We start from the raw sequence: 22082 nt of genomic DNA on the forward strand, positions 1-22082 counted from the left end.
TTCCCTGAAACTCTGGTCCAGCCCTTCTCAAAAGTATTCTCCCTGTTAGGCAACCTAGTCTGGTGCAAACAGAAGCTGCTCCCTGGGCACCAAAGCTGAGGAATGTTGAGGCAAGGTGGAACTATCTCAGAATTTTCTCGAGGGACACAGTGAGCAAAAAAGAAGGAACCCAGTGAGGACCAAAGTTCAAGGAAGTGGATGCCATACCTGGTAGAACTCTGCTACCTGGATCCAATCAGAAGGCAGGTGGACAATGGCACAGAAATATCGTCGCAGGTGGGGGCGGCACAGTGGCAAGAAAGCAGCAATGGCCACGACTTTGTTGGCCACATCTCGGATATTCAGCTGCTGCCTAGCGTACAAAGCTGCCTAGGGCACAGAACTTGTTTATTGAATCTGCCTGCATGAAACCTTTCCAGAGCCCTCCATATTTGCCTACAAAATACAAATACAGAGACCAGAGCCTCTTGGCTTGGCATGTTAGACTATGTTAGGTCATACTCTAGCTCTTTTTTTTTTCCCCAAAGGTTCATACTCTAGCTCTTATCTTCCTTTCCATCAAGTCTTCTTCTGAGTCCACTGGTTGACTTTCAAGTCAAACAGACTGTTCCCTCTTTGAAAGAGGGCTCAGATCAACATCCATCAAAAAAACTTACCAAGGGTTCAAATCGGTGATTAAAATCAAAGGCTTACAGAAAATGTCCCCCACCCCTTTTCTGCTTCTGAAACATTCACTTTCTACTACCCCACTTGCATTTATATGATATTTGAGGAAGTGTTTTGTTTTCTTAATAATACTATAAGTGCCTTAAGAGCCATGCCCACATTTCTGTTGAGAGGAGTCTTGCAGCCTTTGTGTACTTACTAAACTAAACAACCCTGCTATTCTGTTTCCCACTCTTATCTTTCTCCACTCTCCCCAGGACCCCAGAGACCAGGCCTCTAACTCATCCAGAGATTCTACTCCCTTCCTAAGTGAAGCTTCTTCTACCCCCAATGGAAGGCAAGTCACCACCCGCTTCACACGCCATGACCACATTCCCTATTCCCAACCCCTCCTTCATACCACAATACCTTCAGGATGAACTCAGGCTCCAAGGGAGCAAGTTCACTACAGACTTCAAGGATGGAAGCCTGGATGGGGTCAGATGCATCTTTGATGTTTACATTTGAGGCCAGAGTAGAACACAGCAAGCTCATGAGAGCCATCTAGGAATTGGGAAAGAAAGGAAAGGAAGGAGGAGTGAGGTAATAAGCATCCATGCAGGACAACTTACAGAGAAAATGGACCCCAGGTTTGGGAAGACATCTGTCCAACTGAGAGGTTAAAATAGGGGATTAGGAAGTGAGAAATAAAGAGCTGGGTCATATTCCTTCTGGGGAAGGGTCCTGTTCCAGGTCTCCACCCCAACCTCCCTTCCATCACCATCCTCTCTCCAACACTGGAATTTTCACCTTTTTTTCCTGAAGGACCTGATCAATGGGATGCAGATGAGATTCAGAATCCCCAGAAGTGAGTTTCAGGGCCAGTTCCTCTTCTTCCTCTCCCAAGCTTAGATAATAAAAGGGCATTGAGGCCTCTGCCCCTTCCTTCTTCTCCGTTTTTTCCTCTTCTTCTGAATAGCACCAATGACCCTAGGGTTAGTGGTAGTTAGAAATCACAGTATGTACCCATGGCCCCTCAAACAGACAGATCTTAAGGCAGCTCCCAGAGATAGATAGGGTCCACATCTCTATCTAATACCCATAAGCCCATTCCCTTCATCCCCCCACATGGATCAGCACTGGTCTATCCTGTCTCTGACTTAGTGCTCTCTCTGTCACAAACACCACTTTTCCCTACTCAACCTTCTGAGTCTTTGCCCAGATGTTTTTGGGTCTTCCTCCCAGCTGTCATCTCCATATTGATGTCATAGCCTGGGAGCCTAGGTTCCTCACACCCTTCTAGAACACTATATTTAACAGTTTTAGAGTCAGAAGAAAAGGAGCCAAATCCCATATCAATCCCCCAGAAACCTTGAGTTGCTTAACTTTAGCTTCCTCATTCACTGGTAACCACTTCCCTGATAGGGTTGCAGAAAATTAAATGGAATAACGTATTTATAACTCTGACAACTGCAAAGCCCTAAATCAGTGTATAATGGCAGTAGTTATAATCCTGACAATAAAACTGTGAAGTATGTTTCTGTTGACTTCATTTTAAAGTTGAGATAATTAAGACTCTGAAGTGTTACAAGTCTTGCCCAAGGTTGTCTATTTGTTGTCTATTAGCAGACAGTGTGGGGCTCAGATTAGCTTTCCCTCAGCCCAAATGCCAAGTCCACACTGAAGCAATGTGTACTTGTCTACCAGTTCTTACCTGTGCACTAAATGTGCTTACATAAGTATGTTTAGTGAACAGATCTACCAGAGTACATACAGGAAACTGAGCTCTGGTAGAGCAGATATACCTCATGCTTGATTTCAAAAGCACTGAACTGATTATGCTAGAGTAATATCACACTGGTGCTCCTCCTAAGGAGAGGCTTTATAAAGACTGTTTTTGATCTATTGTCCGGTCTCTGAAATAGATCTGCAGTAAGAGATATTATGAAAAAAAAGAGTAATTATGCTAAAGAAGACAGAGTAATGAACACCTCAGAAGAGACTCTGAAGAGAGAAGGTATCCAAACACAGAGTAGTTTACAGAGGGAAACTGAGGTACCAAATACTAGTGGCAGGAGCATTTAACAGACAAGACTGGAGTCAGAATGAGTGTCTGGAGTCATTACCAAAGTCGCTTTCTGAACTCTTTCTGTAGCAGAGATGGATTTCAGGACCCCGGGGCCAGTCAGAAGACCTAATCCCTCAGAGAGACACTGAATCCTCCAGTTGCCGGGCTCGGAGAGCAGTCGATTGCTGGTGTTCAGGCTGCACAAACCAGTTTGCATCATGGGAGATATCTGGAGACACTGGAGCAAGGGACTGGCAGACACAGCATTCTTTATGCTGGGGAGAGTAGCAAGACACCGGTTCTCCAAAGAGAGAATGTGTGGATGGGCAGACACCTGCCTATGTGGTTTTTCCATGGTCTTTAGGTCAAGAATTCTGATCAGGCACTGGTTCTTCAAGGAGAGGATGTCTGAGTGAGCAGACATATGTTCATGTGATTTCTCCAAGGGCTGCAAAACAGGGAGCATGGCCAGGCACCGATTCTCCAAGGAGAGGATGTCTGGATGGGCAGAAACGTGCCCACGGAATTTCTCCATAGCTGGAGCCCAACTAGCATATGCCTAGAAAGAAAGAAAGATAGGTGATGAGCACCTGGCAGAAAAGGAAGTGTATTTGCCCTGGGAATATGTCTTCCCCATTTCCTGCCTGGTTATACCAGTGATCTTCAGATAGAGAACAACCAATATCAGCAGCTTGAGGCAGAAGGATCACAAGTTCAGGGCCAGCCTCAGGAACTTAGCAAGACCCTGTCTCAAAATAAAATTTAGAAAGGGGGCTGGGGATGGAGCTCAGTGGTAGAGTGCCCTGGGTTCAATCCCTAGTACTGTAAAAGAGAGAGACAGAGGAACAGAGAGAGAGAGTACAATACACACACACACACACACACACACACACACACACACACACACAGGACAGGATTCATCCTGTTTATCTAGGGAATGTCCTAAGGGAGAAATGTAGGAAAAGGCAATGCAGAAACTTAAGAATAGGAAAATTTAAGGGGAAAAAAAAAAAAGGAATGGCTGGAGGGGGAGTGTTACAGTTTAGATCTGGACTGTTTGCCCCAAGGCTCAGGTGTTGAAGGATTGGTCCCCTCTGGCAGAAGGTGGTGGAAACTTAAGGAGGTGGGACCTAGTTGGAGGAAACAGATCACAATAGTAGGGGGGAGGGGCTCGAAAAATATATCTTGTTACCATCCCCTTCCTCTCTCTTTCCCTTTGCTTCTCAGCTGCCAGGAGACGAACAGGTTTACTACACCCCAAATACTCTGCCATGAAGTTCAGCCTCACCTGAGGCCCAAAGCAATGAGGCCAAGAAACTGTGTGCTGAAACCTCTGAAACCATGCACCAAAAATAAACCTTCTATTACCTTAAGTTGATTTATCTCAAGTATTTTGTCACAGCAACAGAAAGCTGACTAACCCAAAAAGGGATATGTCTTCTCATGAGGAGGTAAAGAAGATCCCTATGACTATTACTATGATCAAAACTCAGTAAAGGAAACTCACTTTTTTTTTTTTTAATCAGTACTAAAGATTAGACCTAGGGATGTTCTATCACTGAGCTCTATCCCCAGTCCTTTTTATTTGTTGAGACAGGATCTTGCTAAGTTGCCAAGACAGGCTTTGAACTTGCAATCCTCCTGCCTCAGCCTTCTGAGTTGCTGGGATTACAGGTGTACACCACTGTACCCAGCTAAGGGACCTCACTTATAATGTTGACCCTAGATTCTTAGCTGCAGAGAAACAAATATTTTGATCAGTTTGTTTATGCCTACCATTAAAATTTCCTTGTCCTCTTCTTACTCTTCAATCAACTAAGTGAGATTTTGTCCCCATAAGTCCACCAAGACTGTCCTCTTAGGTAATGAATAGACTTCAACCATAAATACAAAGACACATCTTGGCCCTTATTTTATCTCACCCCTCAAGTGGAATGACTCTGTTGATCACTTTCAAATTGGAACTCTCTTTGTCTCCCACAATGCTATTGTTCTGATTTTCTTTCTTCTTACAACTATGGCTACATCTTTTTGAGGGTTCTTTCTTTACCATTTCTTAACAGTGATGTTCCTTACAGTTCTATTCTAATCCTTCTACATACTTTCCTGGGGTGCTCTCACTGCACCTACACAGTAGTGCCAAATAACGTTTCCATGCTGGCAACTCACAAATTTATTCTTTGACCTAGATCTTTCCTCTGAGCTCCATATTCACTTATCCATTTGCCTTTTAAACATCTTTTCTCAGATTACTAAAAGGTTCCTCAATTCCATAGGTCCCAAATGTCTCATTTTTCCCTCCCTCACACCTCTGCCCCAAATCCATTCCCCCTTTTTGTCACTCTGTTCAGAGAGTTTGGAGTGACACAGACCTGACATTGAATCCAGGCTTCCCTACCTTGGAAGCTTGGGCAGGTTACTTAAATTCTCTTTGTCTTGGTTTTCTTACCTATGAAACTGAAAAAAAAAAAAAAAAAAAAAAGTCTACCCCACAGAGTTGTTATAGGAATAAATGAGAAAAAAATTTAAGAAGCAATTAGAGCAGTGTTTGACACTTAGGAATTATTCAGTAAATGGAGATTATTCTTTGTTATTATCTTTCAGTATACTACCAAATCCTATTGATTTTACTCTCTTAACATCTTTCAAATCTATCCAATTTTCTCCATTCCCCTTTGTTGAAAGCCTTTTAAAAAAAAAAAGCCCAGTCAAAAAAGCAATGCCAGAGGCATCACAATACCAACTTCAAATTATACTACAGAGCAGAAAACTGCATGGTACTGTCATAACAATAGACATATAGACCAATGATACAGAACAGAAAACAGACAAACCTGTATAGAAAGAGTCATTTATCCTTGACAACAGTGTCAAAATTATACACTGGTCAGGGGCAGTGATGCACACCTGTAATCCCAGCACCTCAGGAAGCTGAGGTTGGAGGATCATGAGTTCAAAGCTAGCCTCAGCAACTTAGAAGGCCCTAAACAATTCAGCAAGACCCTGCCTCTAAATAAAATATAAAAAAGGGCAGGGCAGGATATGTTGCTCAGTGGTTAGGCACCCCTGGGTTCAATCCCCAGTACAAAAAAAGAAAGAAAAAAAAAAATAAACTGGAGAAAAGACAGCCTTTTTAACAAATGATACTGGGAAAACTGGTTATCCCTATGTAGAAGAATGAGACTAGATCCTTATCTCTCTATGCGCAAAAGTCAACTCAAAATGGATCAAAGACCTAGGAATTAGGTCAGAAACTATGCAACTCCTAGAAGAACATGTAGGGTCATATTCCATCATATAGGCACAGGCAATGATTTTCTCAACAGCTACTCTTCTGACAGAGGACTAATATCCAGAACACATAAAAAACTTTTAAAAACTTAACATCCAAAAGACAAATTGCCAAGTGTGGTGGAGCATGCCTATAATCCAAGTGACTCAGGAGGCTGAGGCAGGAGGATCGTAAATTCAAAGCCAGCCTCAGCAATTTAGCAAGGCCAAAAGCAACTTAGCAAGACTCCGTCTCAAATATAAATAAATAAATAAATAAATAAATAAATAAGTAAATAAATAAATAAATGGCTGGGGATGTGGCTCAGTGGTTATGGGAAGGGGGAGCTGAGGCAGGAGTATCACAACTTCAAAGCCAACCTCAGCAGCTTAGTGAGGCCCTAAGCAAGTTAGTGATACCCTATCTCAAAATAAAAAATAAAAAGGGCTGGGGATGTGGTTCAGTGGTTAAGTGACTCTAGGACCAAGGAGTGGGGGAATAGATGGTTTCTGGAGACTGAGATTGGAGGATTGCAAGTTTGAGGCTGACCTCAAAAACTTAGTAAGAACATGTCTCAACATGAAAAATAAAAAGAATCAGGGATGTAGCTCAGTGATAGAGTGCTCCTGGGTTCAACCCCCAATGCTGCAAAACAACAACAAAAACAACAAAAATGAGGTCTCAGAAGAAAACGAATAGAAAAGTAAGACACGTAAAAAACATTTTTGCTGTTGTTACGCTAGAGTTTGTGAAGGGAGATTCACACAACTGAAAAGTTAAAGTACTCCTGCCGTTTCTAGTTCCCTTCCCCACAGATAACCACTGCTAAAGTAACCAGGTTCCATTTCATGCTTTGAGTTTAAACTCTGCAGCTTGACTGGGAACAGGACTAACACTTTTTCCCTTCCAGGCTAAGTAAGCTATCACGTCCTTCACTGCCTGGAAGAGTGTCACTGCCCACAAGAAGAAGAAAACTCCAAACCTGGGAACTGAAGCTACACCTTTCTGAAAGACACCAGCTGGACACAAATTAATTTTATCTACTAATAACATTTGGGTCCCAGCTCTTGTATTTCTCTTTTAAAAAACCCTGTGTTCCCCATGGCAGAGAGAATCACAGCCTCTGGGACAGTAGCCTCCAGTGTTTCCCCCTTGCAAGCAAATCAATAAACTTTTTCCTTTTTCTCAAAATCTTGTTATGGTTACTGGATGGGCAGTGGAGACAAGGACAGAGTTTCATTATCATGAACAGTTTTATAGTGTTTCAGACACTTTCTATGCATGTACAGATATATGCACATGACTCTTCCCCATCACCACCACCTCTTTTTCTTTTGCTTTACACAAACAAGACCACACTATTCTGGACTTAAGATATCTTGGAGACCTTGTCGTGTTAACACACTGATAGCCACCTCACTGTTAAGAGGCAGTATGGCCGTCTGGCACAGTTTGCATGCTCTAGGCTTCTGCTAGTACAAAGTGCTCACCCTACTCCGTTTGTGACACCTACTTTCTTTTCCCAGGAGCGCAAAGGGCAGGGAAGGCGGACTCATTTCCCTTGATCTCTTCCTCCCTCCTCTTCTGTATCCCTTGCCCCCCATCCCTCCTTTCCCCCTCACCCTTCTGCTTTCTCATCTTCCCTTTCACACACTGCACGCCCTCCTCGGGTAGCCAGGAGGAGATTCGCCCTCACAGGCTCCCGCCCAGCCGGGGCCTCAGGTGGCTACTCACTGGCCCAGGCCCTCTCCACCGGCGCTCAGCTGCTGACCCCAGCGCTCAGGCCCCGGACACTCCTTGGAGAAATGGGGGCTGAAGAAGCTGTGTGAACGACGTGAGGATCCCGGTTCTAGGCAACCGGAAGCACAAGTCCAACTCTGGGCTCTGCTCAGGGGAAGGGTGGAAGTCAGATGAGGAGCAGGGCGGAGACCAGGGAGGGGTCAGCGCCGCGCAGTCCCAGGAGACGCTCTGGCCTGGGCCGGGCGTGGGCGTGGCTGCGGGGGGGCTGCCCCCAGGGAGCCGAGAGGCTAGTCAGGGACGCCTGGAGGACTCTTGCAGCTTTTTCTGGCCCCTGGGTTTAATTTGTTGTTTTTCTTCTTTCTCGTTTTTCTGCCTTAGCCCTCTTTTCTCCTGTCGCTCAGACCTTGCCAAGTTCCCCTCCTCGTTTGCTAATTTTCGTGTCCTTTCTTTTGTATCTTCAAACACTGTTTCTTGAAAAAGACTGGCATGGTCGCTGCCTGTGTATCTCTTTTTCTGGTATCAAAGATAATTGGACTCTTAATTCATCCTAAAGTTTCTTTGGGTAAATATGATTAAAAGGAGACAAGAAGTCCAGCCTGTAAAGAAGTGGAGACGTAAAATGAAGTAGGGCTAACTGAGAGCACGTCCCATTTCTGTCCCTTGGAAGAGATTCCCGGTTGACAAAGCAACTGTCCGAAGCCTTCTGAATGGCTAACGTGGAATCGCTTCCCTGAAAATACAACCAGGCTTGGAAAAGAGACAAGTGTCCTGTGTTAGGGTGATAATGCTAGTACTGTTATAAAGATGAGGGCCAGACAAATAGTAGCAGAGATCAGCTGTCTTCTGGAAAATAGTATAGCTTTCCTTAGGGAGGTACCCTTGAGTCTCAGGTAACAACTGAGCTTTGGTTCAGAATTGGTGGCATTCTGTCTTCTCTATTAACTTGACACAGGAAGTACCAGAGTTCCCAGAGAGAGGGATTTTAACTCAGATCAAGTGGGGTTCTTGGCATACTTGATGGGAAAAAATTTCAGCGCAACCACTCAGAGACACAGGCAAAGGTTTATTTAGGGAAGCAGATGCACATTCAAAGGAGAATGTGGGCTGTCTCCAGAGTGAGAAGTTTTGGGAGCAAAACAAGGAAAACACATTCAAGGGAAAATGAAGGCCATCTCCAGAGGGAAAGACAGCAATCCCTTGGTGTGGGGTATTAATATTTATAGAGGAATGGTGGCCAGGATCGGGTCTAGAGGTGAGTCAGTAAGGTTACACGATTTTGTGCCAGTTTTCCCTGCACTTGTGTATTGCCCCATGTACTTTGTACCGACAAGGTCATGTGTCAGTGGGGCAGGTAAAGGCTGTGGGCTGGGTTGCTCAGAAATTTGCAAAGGTTCATGACATTTCCTGCATTTCATTAGTTCATGGGCACTTCTCTTGGAGCTCTTCCTTTTTCTGTGTCCCCAAAGTCCTATCTCATACTTACCCTCCCACCTTCCTTCCTTAGAAACCTCCATTAAAATTCATCCAATCAGTTCATCATTCCCTTCAGTGGACTGCATTTTTATGCCCCCCGCACCCCCTCCTCCACTCCAAGTTTAATGTTGAAACCTTAATTTCCATGTGATAGTATTTGGGTGGTGGGATCTTTGGAAAGCAATTAAGTCATAGGGTGGGTCCCTCACAAATAGTACTAGTGGCCTCATAAGGACAGGCCAGAGAGGAAGCTTACTAGCTCTCTTTCTGCCAAGTGAGGATACAATGAAAAGTCAACCATCTGCAACCTGGAAGATGGCTCTTGCCACACTGGCATCTGATCTCAGACTTCTAGCCTCCAGAACTATGAAAAATAAGTGTTTGCTATTTAAGCCATTCAGTCTATGGTAATTTGTTAGAGCAACCCATACTGAAACACTCCCCTTTATAATAAATATATAAAATTATTCCTATATTATTTTAAAATACAATTCATAAATAATACAATACATTCACAACCCCCAATTTTAAGAGTTAACAAAATGTGGGACTGGAGGTATAGTTCAGTGGTAAATTGTGCACTTAGCATGTGCAAGTCCCTGGGTTTGACCACCCAGAACCAAAATAATGATGATTAACAATAACAATAATGAAATGTCCTAAAGAGATATACAGGAATATCAGAAGAAAGGTGATTTGTAAATAAATAGTACATATTTAGATATATAAATGTTTGGGCGTAGTATTTAAGAGTGTTCAAATGTGGTAGTCAGATGCTTACATACTGTATAGAATTACCTTGAACATAAATACCACAAATGCAGAATGATACAAACATGCTATAATGGCGATACAATTGGATCCTAAATGTCTCCCAAAGACTCATATGCTAAAAGTGTGGTCACCAGTCTGTGGTGCTACTGGGAATTGATGGGACCTTTAGGATATAAGGCCTACTAGGTCACAGGGGCATTCCCTTTCAGGGGATACTGACACCCCAGCCCCTCCTCTCACTCTTTTCCAACTATCCATCATGAGGTGATGAGTTTCCTTTGCTATGTGCTCCCCACCGTGATGTACTGCCATGCGACACGCCCAAAGGCAACAGGATGAAATTGCTATGGCCTGAAATCTCTGAAACCATAAGCCAAAATAAATCTTTTTGTCACAGCAGTGGAAAACTGACTAACACAAATAGTGATTCATATACCATGAACGGAGTTACTAATGTAGCATGGTTTTCCAAAATAATGAATAACTTTTGGCAGATTATTGAACCAGGAAATGCATGATCATCTCATGATTTTTAGGGTAATTGCATTCCTGAAAGTTTAATATCTATTAAAGCTATGCATAAAATGTCTTGAGTTTATATTTAAAATAAAGTTAAATCCAAATTACAATGAATTTCTACAACATGAATGACTGGATAGTCATTCCAGTTGGAGATGCAGGAATGTTCCCATTGTATGGGAGTGCGCTGCACAATTGCTAAATGTCTAGCAATCTCAAGTCCTACTCATCAAATGCCAAAAATAATCTTAATTGTGAAAGTCAACAAATACGCCCAACTTTGCAATCCCACCCACATCAAGAACCACCATTGATTTTTTTTATGTCAGCGTCTGCATAAAAGGGATGCAAAGAAGCTTCTTTGACCCTTCTACCATGTTAGGATGCATCAAGGTGCCATCTGAGAAGCAGAGAGCAAAGCCTCACCAGACTCTTGATCTTGAACTATCCAGGCTCCAGAATTGTAAGCAATACATTTCTGTTGTTTACAAATTTAAAAAGAAGAAGAAGAAGGAGGAGGAGAAGGAGGAGAAGGGGAAAAAGGGGAAGAAGAGGAAGAAGAAAAGGAAGAGGAAGAGGAAGAGGAAGCTGGCACATGCCTAAAATCCCAGTTACCAAGGAAGCTAAGGCAAGAGAATCACGATTTCAAGGCTAGCCTACGCAACTTAGTGTGACCCTGTCTCAAAAATAAAAAGAATTGGAGGGCGAAGTGCTCTGGGGGTAATTACGGTTTTGTGCGCCTGGGGTCGTTGGAATTGGGTGCCAGTAGCAGTGAGGCGAGAAGCCCTGGTTCACAGATCACAGCCTCCATGTCCATCTTCACCCCTAGCAATAAATAACGTGGCAGAGGTTGGCATGAAGCGCGCTGGAAAGCACTTGGAGACAGCCTGCTACAACAACAAGGGGGAAAGACCTTGATGAAGTCCTACAAACCCACTGGGTGTTTGTAAATGTTTCTAAAGGTCAGGTTGCAAAGAACAAAGATCTCATCAGTGCATTTGGAACCCTAACAAATCTATAAGCAGATTTTGACTAAAGGAGAGGTTCAGGTATCAGATAAAGAAAGGAACACACAGCTGGAGCAGATGTTTAGGAATATTGCAACCATTGTGGCACACAAATGTGTCGACCCAGAAACAAAGAGACCATACACTGTTATCCTTATTGAGAGAGCCACAAAGGACATCCACTACTCAGTCAAACCCGACAAGAGTACAAAACAGCAGACTTTGGAAGCAGTAAAGCAGCTGAAGGAGAAAATGAAGATTGAATGTGCTCACAACAGGCTTCGGGTTCATTCTACCAGTGAAGGAAGGAAAGAAGCTGAAGGACAAGCTCAAGCCATTGATTAAGGTTATAGAAAAGAAAGACTACAGCCTGCAGCTAGAAATTATGTGTCTGATTGACGCAGAGTGTTTCTGAGAAATTGATAAGCTAATGAAAGTAAACAAAAGGCAAAGTTTCTTCGGAAGTATTCAATTTGAAAGATGTGGAAGAAGGAGATGAGAAATTTGCAGGACATCCATCAGTCTCTTCTGCTATAAGACACTAAAGCAGATGTTTTTGTTTCTGATGGCACTGTTTTATTTCTGTGATTTGCCAAAAAAAAAAAAAACTTGCTCAATTTGACTTTTCTGTCTTGTTAATGTGCACATAAAAAGATTTTTCCTACATGAATGTGGGAATGATTTTGTTTTAATTTTAAATTGGTGTTCTAAGCCAAAATGAAAACTCAGAGGTACCAAGTCCAGAGGTCATTTTGCTGCTGTCTCAGGCCTTTATAGCTTTCCAAAATGAAACCTACTTGATACAACTCTTATGGCTAAAAAGTAAAATTTTGTACATCATATAAGTAAGATTATTTGGGGAATATATCTTTGTGACAAAAAGGAGTATTTACTGGAAAGAAAACATGTCTTGTTTCTACATAATAACATCTCTAGGGGTAACTATCGTGTCAGTAAAGCTTGGATGGTGACTTCCTGATTATCTGAAAATAGGTATGTGATGACAGTAGGACTAAATAATTGTCATTGAACATGCTACTGTAACTTGGATTATTCTTTGTAAAACATAAAGTCATTTATTTCTAATTCTTAAAGTTGTAATACATATTAATACAGCTAAAATTTTATATAATCAATAAAACTAACATTATTTTTATTAAAAAAAAAAGAATAGGAGATGTAGCTGACTGATAGAACATGTGCCTAGCATGTGTGAGGCCCTGGATTCAAATCCCAGCATCACGAAAACATAAATAAATAAATGAATCTTTTAAAAGGGCTAGGAAGGTAGTTCAGTGGTAAAGCATTCCCGGCTCAATCTCCAGTATTGAAAAAAAAAAAAAAAAGGTGGGCGGTGGGTGTGACAGAGCATTCATTGTCACCATAAGATCTGGGAAACATGAAAAAAGAGACTGATCAGGGTGACTTGAGTGGAGCAGAGGCATATCAAGGAACAGGAAGTAATAAGAAGCAGGACCCACCTAGGACATTTCTTCTTTTAGGGGGTTGTGCGGGGGGCAGTGCTGGTAATTGAACATAGGGTCTCAAGGCTAAACAGTCATTCTGTGACTGAGCTACAACCCCAGCCCTTAGTTCGAAGATCTTAATTGTCTTTATTTGTGATTGTAGAATTGAGCAAAACTTTCTTTCATAGAATGAAGTAAGTATTCCTGTGGGTTGAGTTTGATTTTATCTGCAGAAAATCTTTTGTTTCTAAAGAAAGCAGAAACAAAAGAACAACAAGTAGATTGGTCATTTCAAAGTTACTTTCCTCTAAACAGTGGGACAGGGAGGCAAAATCATAGAAAAATATTCTGTTAATATCAGGATATTTCAGGCTACTTCTTTTGTGTAAGGATTAAAGCAGAGAAATCTTCATTATCCTGCTAATTGAAACTGGCCTGTTGGGAACTTTGGCACGTATTTTTCCAATCCTGATTTCTCAGACAACCATATAAACAGCTTAGTTATGGCTTGGTGATATGAAACTTTCGTGTGAGTGACTCCATTTTTATCTGTAGCCTGTTCTGTTGGGGCCTAGTATAGAAGGTTAGTCCAAAATGATGGCCTCTCATAGTTTTTATTTAACAAGTTTAATAAGGAATGCACTTGCCACACCTGAATTGCATATATATAAATTAAAAATTTGAACCAATTCCCAGAGATTCTGTTCCAGTCAGACAGTGACTGATCCCTAAAGAATAGTTCACCTGGGTTTTGCGGGGAGCCAGATAAACTTTCTTTGATTGAAACAGAGAAAAATCTTTCAACTTATAAGATGTCCACAAAGTTCTAATTCAGCTTTTCTTTCCCATGGACAGTGCCAATATTTGCTGTTTTGGGAGTTCTGATTTCCTAAACTAGTCACTCCCTTGAGTCAAAGCAATATTTCTTCAGATTACAATCATTGATCAAATCAGGAGTTTTGCCAATCAAGAAACAATTCCAAAGCCAAGGAAACATTCCACCATTTCCCACTGAATTGAATTCATTTAATTCTCACAGAATTATCTTATTTTCCTTATTTTTCAAGTTCTTAGAGGATCACTTACTTGTTCCTCCATATATGACCTACACCCCTAATTGCAGATCAATGGTATTGAGATGCAATTGCCAACAGATGAGTGCAGTTTCCAGAATGATGTTTCTGGGACCCAGGAGTGCTATCTCTTCAGTCTTTAGAGACTCTTTAGGGAAGGGTCCCACGACCTATTAAAATTACTCACTTCTGGTCAGTTTTATGCACATTCATTGTCAAACATCTGCTAAATACCTATCAAGTGCAGAGGATAGTACTAATACCTTTGTAAAATGTGTAAATCATGCCTTCTTTTCAAGGATTCATAGTCCTCAAGACAGACACATGAAGAAGTCACAGAAACACATGGGAGATAATGAGAAGTGCTATATTAGACTGAGGACCAGACTATAGGGGGTATATGGTTGTGGGGAGGGATCTCAAGACACTTCCTGGAGAAGACAAACTTGGAAATGGGAATAGCAGGCCTCTGATAAGAAGATGAGAAAGGGGTGAGTCAGTGGGAAGTGGAAACATTGTTGGTTTTACCTTTCCCCCCTCCTTTTTGAATAACTACCATCTGATTCAGAGTATGTTTCTCTTTAATCAAATATGGGGATACAGAAAAGGAAAGGTAGACTGAGTCTCAAGAGAAGTGCTCATGACCCATGACTTTGCCTGCAAAAATTTAACATCAGGGCAATGCACAAGCACAAGAAAAACTTGCACAAAATCATATAACTCTGCACTGATTCCACCTCTAGTTCAGTCCTAGTATTCATTCCTTTATAAATATTAACACCCCACACCAAGGGGTTGCTGTCTTTCCCTCTGGAGATGGCCTACATTCTCCCTTGAATGTGCCTCTGCTTCTCTAAATAAACCTTTGTGTCTCTCACTGGGCATGCTGAAATTCTTTTCCATCAAGTATACCAAGAACTCCATTGTCCTGAGTTGGGAACTCCTTGAGAGACATCCTTTCTTCAGAGACATCTCTTCTCCTGTGACATCACCACCATCAACTTTAAAGCATCACAGAATTTGTGATATGTGGACAAGCACTTACTTGATAGCTCTTAGCACCCCAGATAAGCCCTTCTGGACCACCTGGAAGCAGCAGACACCAATTAGCAGATTACAGGAACCTCGGGATCATCTCCCTTCTGATTCCTCTGACAAAAATAAGCCTGCTTTTGGTCTCTGGACTGTTAACTTCTAACATAATCTTTCTTCATTTTCTTTTAAGGGACATTCCCCACTGACTAGACTCCTTTATCAGGTGTGGTAAATGAAAGGCAACCCCATATTCTTTGTTTCTCCCTTTCACTGAGAAGTGACGTCAGATTCCTTACTTCTTCAATCTGGGCTGACTACTGACTTGCTTGACCAACATAACCTGGCAGAAGTGACATTCCAGGACTTCAGGTATGTCCAAGTAAACTTCCACCTTCTACCCACTACTCTGAAATAGTTCCTTGGGAAGCCCTGAGTTGCCAAGAAGTCCAATTGCCTTGGGACTGTGATGTTAAAGATGTCACATATAGGTGCTTCTGTTAAGTCTCACCTGAGCTCAGTCTTCCAGCCACCCCCACCAAGACCCCAGACGTGTGAACAAAGCTGTCTTGAGCCCTCTAGATCAGCCCACCTACCAAATGAATGTCATCATTTCATTTTTTTTGTCAGTGACACTTGAAATAGAAGAATTATCTGTGGATCACTGCCTAAATTTAGTGAAACAAATGGCATAAAACTGTGAGATACACATCTGACTCCCTTTTTCCATGGTTTCATTTTTCACGGTTTTGGTAACCCATGGTCAATAGTGGTCAGAAAATATCAGATAGAAAATTTTAGAAATAAACAATTCATAACCTCTGTTACAGTTTATTGTTCTGTTTCAATATTAGTTATTAGTCTCTTACTGTGCCTAATTTATAAATTAAACTGTACTTATTTCCTTATTTATTTGGCAATGGGGATTGAACCCAGGAGTGCTCTACCATTGAGATATGTCCCAGTTGTTTTTTACTTATTGGTTTTTGCTAGTTCCCAAAGCTGGCCTTGAAACTATGATTCTCCTGCCTCAGCCTCCTTAGTTGCTGGAATTATAGGCATGCACCACCATGCCTGGCTATAAATTAAATTTTATTATAGGTATGTATATATAAGAAAAACCATGGTATACATAGAATTTGGTCTGTCTGAGGTATCACACATTCACTGGTGGTCCTGGAATGTACAACCCACAGATTAGGTAGGACTATTGAATTAAAATGATTGTTTCAAGTCATTAAATTTAATTTTTTTGGTACTGGGGATTGAACCCAGGGACACTTTACCACTGAACTTCATCCCCAGTCCTTTTTGTTTTTTATTTTGAGACAGTCTTGTGAAGTTGCTTAGGCTGAACTTGAACTTGTGATACTTCTGTCTCAGCCCCCTGAATCATTGTGATTTACAGGCATGTGCCAGTATACCCAGCTTAAGTCATTAAATTTTGATCATTGGTACAGTTCAGGTAAGTGTCTCCCAAAGGCTTATGTGTTAAAGATATGGTCACCAGCCTGTGACACAACTGGGATATGGTAGTGTAACTGATTTTGACCCCAAACTGGGACTTTTTTTTCCTCTCAGAATTGTGAAACCAGTAATCAGACCAAGTATCCATTAAGCAGTGAAGGAAGTTTTATTTATTTACTTTAAAAAAATTTTTTGGGGTACTGAAGATTGAACCCAGGGGTGATTTACCACTAAATCACATCCCCAGCTTTTTTTATTTTTTATTTTGAGACAGAGTCTCATTAAATTGCTTAGGGTCTCACTAAATTGCTGAGGCTAGCCTTGAACCTACAATCCTCCTTCTTCAACCTCCAGAGTCACTGGGATTACAGGCATGCACCACCACACCCAGCTAAGGAAGGTCTATTTTTAACCAAGAATAAGAGAAATGAGGAAGGCAAAAGAGTCACAGATCACCTTCTCAACCCATTAGGGGTTAGGACATTCTAAATATTCTAAATACAGTATAATATAAATGAGGGGAAGGACTGGGGATGTGGTTCAGTGGTGGAGAACTTGCCTGGCATGTGTGAGGCCCTGGGTTCATCCCCAGTACCACACCAAAAATAACAACACCTCCCCCCCCCAAAAAAAAAAAAAAAAAAAAAAAAAAAACCTTGGTTGAGTGGATAGGCTAATGAAGGAGAGGAATTTTCATGTCTTTTCTGAAAACAGGTGGAGTTTTTGTGGGAATTCAGGCATTGCCTCTTTTTGATGCTTTTATGGTTCTTTCTGGGCATCATATGGCAATTATCAACTGTCATGGCACGGGGAGGAGGGGTGGGCGGTGGTGAGAGGAGTCTCATTTAGCATGCAGATGGATTATAATAGAATTGGAGGTTGTCTGGTGGTCATGCTGGCAGCTGCATAGATCCAACTGGTTTAAGGTAGCAGCACACCTAAAGAGGAACTACTGGCTTCCAGGCACCCCGTCCTCAAATGTAAGCAAGATTAGTTACCTAGGCAGTACAAGATTGGCGCAGGGTAACAGTAAAACTTTTAAGAGGTGAGACTTAGTGAGAGGAAGTTGGGTCACCAGGGGTGTGCCCTTGAAGGAGATGTTGGGTCTCTCCTCTTCCTTTCTTTCTCTTTTGCCTCCCTGCTGCCATGAAATGAGCATGTTAAGTAGCAGGTAGACATGAGCAGTGGGAACATGGAATTTAATGGGTTAATTTTATAGACTGGCCTACGTGCTAACTCTCACCCTTTCTTTGCAGCAGTTCACACAAGGACATTCTGACCCACCTGTGATTTTAAAAGATTTGCAGTGTGTTGCAACCTTTGAGTGACAAGCTTGTTACTTTCAGGGTTGTAAATAATTCTTAGGGATGAGGAATGCAGATCCAAAAATTCCTTCACTGATAGCAAACAAACAAAAAAACCCGAAAAACCAAGTTACCTGATCCAGCTAGACCAGAATGAAAGAGGGCCTTTGTGACCTTTACACAAACCAAAATGATCAAGAGCTGCCTTTAGGTAGAAGCATGCACAGTAGGGACTTTAAAAATCTGACTTTAAAAAAGTCCTACTATCAGTCAAAAGTTTAAAGGTAGTGCTTGGGCAGAATTGTCCAGAAACCTCCCCTCCTACCCCAGTAAAATTGAGCTCACAAAGAAGTGAGGAGTCACTCTGCTAAGAGAGTGGACCCGCTCTCTCCTTTGAGAGTGTCTTTCCCGCTTTTTTCTCTTCTAATAAACTTTGCTGTACTTATAGTAAGTCTTATGTCTTGCTTGAACTTCTCTCATGCAGGAGCATAAGAGCTGAGAATATAGTGGAGTCTCTGGTAGGATCTTACCTCAGGTATTATCCTATCTCCATTTTCAAGTGACTTCCTATACCACATTATCACGTGCTCCCACATGATGTACTGCCTCATCACAGGCCCTAAAGCCATGGGGTTAAGTGACCAAGAACTGAAACCTCTGCAACCATAATCCAAAACAAACCTTTTGTCCTTATGAGGTTATTTACCTCAAGTTTCTTTCTATCTTTGCGTGTGTGTGTGTGTGTGTGTGTGAGTGTGTGTGTGTGTGTTTGTGTCTTGGTGCTGGGGATTAAACCCAGGGCCTCGAGCAAGTGTTCTACCACTATACTATAACCCCTGCTCTTTCTTAAAAAATTCATTTTGACACAGGCACTGGTTAAATTGCCAGGCTCAGATTTGCGACCTTGCTGCCTTAGCCCCTAAATAGCTGTGATTACAGGCGTGTACCACAATGCCCACCTAACTCATTTATTTGTTACAGGGACTGAGGATATAACTCAGTAATAGACGCTTGCCTAGCCTGCAGGAAGCCTGTGTTCCATCCCCAGTACCACAAAAATAGAAATACAGAGAGAACAATCAGTTATTTGTTATGGTAATAAAAAGCTGACCAGTACAGGCTGAAATAGATAAACGGAGCACTAGGCCTGCCAAGTGTAAGGCTCGTTTACATCAGGTTACTCTGGTCATCCCACTCTGAAACCTTTATAATCACCTGTCAAAGAACAAATTACAACAGTTTAAAGATCTTAATTGGATTTATTTGTAATTCTGGAATTGGGCAACACTTCATCCATAAAATAGAATATTCCAATAGGCAGTACTGGGGTTGAAATCAGAGCTTTGAACATGTTAGGCAAACATTTGTTTGTTTGTTTGTTTGTATGCTTATTTTTGTTTTTGTACTAGGGATAGAATCCAGAAGTGCTTTACCACTGTTACATCCCCAGCCCTATTTATTTTTTATTTTGAGACAGGGTCTCACTAAATTGCTTAGGGCCTTGCTAAATTGCTGAGGCTGGCCTCAAATCTGCCTCAGCCTTCTGAGTCACTGGGATTACAGGAATACACCACCATGCCCCACCAGGAGGTTGGTCATATATACAGAAAATGGCTAACAAAAGCAGAAACAAAGAACAAAACGCAGATTGGTCATTTCAAAATTTTTTTCCTGCAAGGCAGGGGCTAGAAGACAGAACCATAGAAAAACAACTGATTGATTAGCACCAGATTACTTGAGGCTACCTTTTTTGGTGTAAGGATTAAAGCAGAGATCACTTCATTATCATGCCAGTTGAAACCGGCCAGTTTGGGAAATCTGGTTATTATTTTGCTCTCCTGATTTCTTGAAAGTCAGATGACAACTTACTTTCAGTCTGATAACATGAAACCTTAGTATGAGTGGCCTCATTTTAATTTTTAGTCTGATCTGTCGGAGGCTAGTGCAGGAACTCAGTCCAAAACAATGGCCTTCTGTAACTTTTTAACACCTCTAATGCCTAACACATTGGAACTGGGCAGAAGTTACATTTAGTGGAATTGCTCATCTTGGGTGATAGATTAACTGTGGTACATGCTGATCCTTGTGGTAAATGAATCTACCTGGACAAGGAGACTTATGTCCACGGTGTTTGTTATGTTCCCTCATCATTCATCCAACAAATATTTATTAGTTGGTATTTTCAAATTACTCAACATCCAAACCATGCCCTGAAATATACACAGTAATGTCACGTTTCGCTAATAACTGTACAGATCTAGGGTTGGGGTGAGCAAATCCAGGGAAACATTGTGGTGATCCATAAAACTCAGCAGTTCTTCCCCTCCTCATGTAATCAGGGAAATGCTTATGTTTCTTGACCTACAGAGGTACTAGAAGTGGTCTTGTTATAAGGCAATGAACAAATTTAGCACATTATTCCCATATATACTTCTGCCTTTTGAATAAAAATTTAATAATCAAAATTCCATACCATCATGGGACACTTGTTTAGAAGATATGCATACTAAACCCTTGCTGTCTAAACCCCAGTCAGTAAGTAACTTTAGGACTTGCTCCTTGCATTTTAACAAACACACATTTGAACAAGATAAAAAGTCAATGGCTATTTTGAGTAGCAATATTCTTTTTATTTATTTAGTGATGGGGATTGAACCCAGGACCTCATATATGCTATATACACTGAACCACTGAGCTACATCCTACCCTGAGTGCCAATATTCTAGATTTGTAGCCACAATAAAAACTTCCCCAGCTTAACCATAAAATCTGTTATGACCAGGCACTCTAGCTGTCTCATTACCAGAACTTCGGCCCCTACCTTCTCTTTCTTACGCACACTCGAAGCTGTGGTTACACCTGCTGGAACTGTGCAGCCAGCTACATAATGAGGGATTGACATTGCTACTTTAGCTTTTGACAAATCCATGAAAAGAAAAAGTGAAACCATCTGGTCTAGAGAGGAAAGACTAGAACACATATTACAATCTGATAATCCTTGAGCACTGTCTCTTGGGAGAGCCTGGGAAGAGGAGTTCCATGTCATTCACTGACAATCCTAGAGATTGAACAGAACCCAAACAATCCTACCTGCAGCTTGCCAGCCACATTTTAGCAGTTGGAGAGAAATAGCTATTCTCACTTTCCTAACTACTCACCTATTTCTCACTACATAGCTGGTTCAAATGGTGCAGAAAATCTTGCCCAAGTTTAAATAGCTGGTTGAGATAGAGTTGACCTTAGAATGCAAGTCCTCTGATTTTCAATCTGGTGTGTGGCCAGAGTAGCACCTGCTCCCTTTGGCATGTCTTCAGGGATTTTTGTTTTGTTTTGTTTTCCCCATGGTGATGGTGATTGAACCCAGGGCCTATACATGCCAAGCAAGTGCTGTACTACTGAACTATATCCCCAACAATTTTTACCTTATTTTGAGGCAGAGTCTCAGTAAGTTTCCCAGTCTGGCCTTAGACTTGGGATCCTCCTGCCTCAGCTAGAATTACTGGTGTGCGCCACCACACCCAGTTTCTTCAGAATTAATGTCTACAGAAGGCCACATAAAAATATACTACTGCCCAAGAGGCCTTTTTCATGAACACAGCAGTCCACAGTTCTTGGAAGATGGGGTCTGCCAGAGTACAGACTCACATCAAAAGAGTAATCAGGACACCACCTGATTTCACATAGAACTGAAGTGCTGCTTTTGAGTTGGGAGGGCATTTGGAAATCAAAATAATGGACTTGAGCAAATATTTTAATGCCTTGTAGGAAGAATGAAACAAAATATGAAATTTGGATTGTTAAACCAAAATTCTTGAGACTGAGGAATCTCTGAAATAAAAGGAGGCTTCAGAGATGCTAGCCAGAAACTTGTCCTGGGACAAGTTTCCAAAACTACCAGCACCAGGACTAGGTACTAGTTGGAAAATGTCCCTCGACCTCAAATTAAGAGTACTTTAATCAACTTTGGGAAGGAAAGCACTGATTATATTGCATGTACATTGGCTATAGGAAGAGTGAAATAACACAAAATGAGGGAAGTTTTGGGATAGGAGAGAACAGTTCACAAAGAGAGGTACTTGATGGAGAAGTACTTACTGCTTCTGGATTGGTTGGGGTTAACTGTCCAGAAAGTTCATATGCAAATATGGTAAGGGGTCCCTGGTGGTCTGCCATGAAGGCATTTAAGTCCAAAGCAGTCTTTTTGTTGGTTTAATCTGCAACTGTTAACTGATCAACTAACTTA

The 22082-nt window shown here is 41.7% G+C and overlaps 1 protein-coding gene and 1 pseudogene across 3 annotated transcripts in view; one reads left to right on the top strand and one right to left on the bottom strand.

Annotated features, from left to right (window-relative positions):
- Window positions 1-7871, bottom strand: part of Tep1 (telomerase associated protein 1) — a 39884-nt gene extending 32013 nt beyond the window's left edge. For 2 of the 3 annotated variants that reach the window (XM_047540098.1, XM_047540096.1), the window contains exons 1-5: window positions 7719-7871; window positions 2772-3272; window positions 1456-1635; window positions 1075-1209; window positions 208-369 (exon numbers count right to left, since the gene is read on the bottom strand). In XM_047540098.1, coding sequence (XP_047396054.1) covers window positions 208-369; window positions 1075-1209; window positions 1456-1635; window positions 2772-3248 — 954 coding nt within the window. In that variant the 5' untranslated portion in view covers window positions 3249-3272; window positions 7719-7871. Of the gene's footprint in view, window positions 1-207; window positions 370-1074; window positions 1210-1455; window positions 1636-2771; window positions 3273-7606 lie in introns of all 3 variants that reach the window. The other variant, XM_047540097.1, reaches the window with a different exon arrangement.
- A 3428-nt stretch (window positions 7872-11299) lies between these two features.
- On the top strand, window positions 11300-12042 carry LOC124976483 (ribosome maturation protein SBDS-like; annotated as a pseudogene).
- The last annotated feature ends 10040 nt before the right edge of the window (window positions 12043-22082 follow it).

The sequence above is a fragment of the Sciurus carolinensis genome, chromosome 2 (genome assembly GCF_902686445.1).
Source record: "Sciurus carolinensis chromosome 2, mSciCar1.2, whole genome shotgun sequence".
Classification (NCBI taxonomy): domain Eukaryota; kingdom Metazoa; phylum Chordata; class Mammalia; order Rodentia; family Sciuridae; genus Sciurus; species Sciurus carolinensis.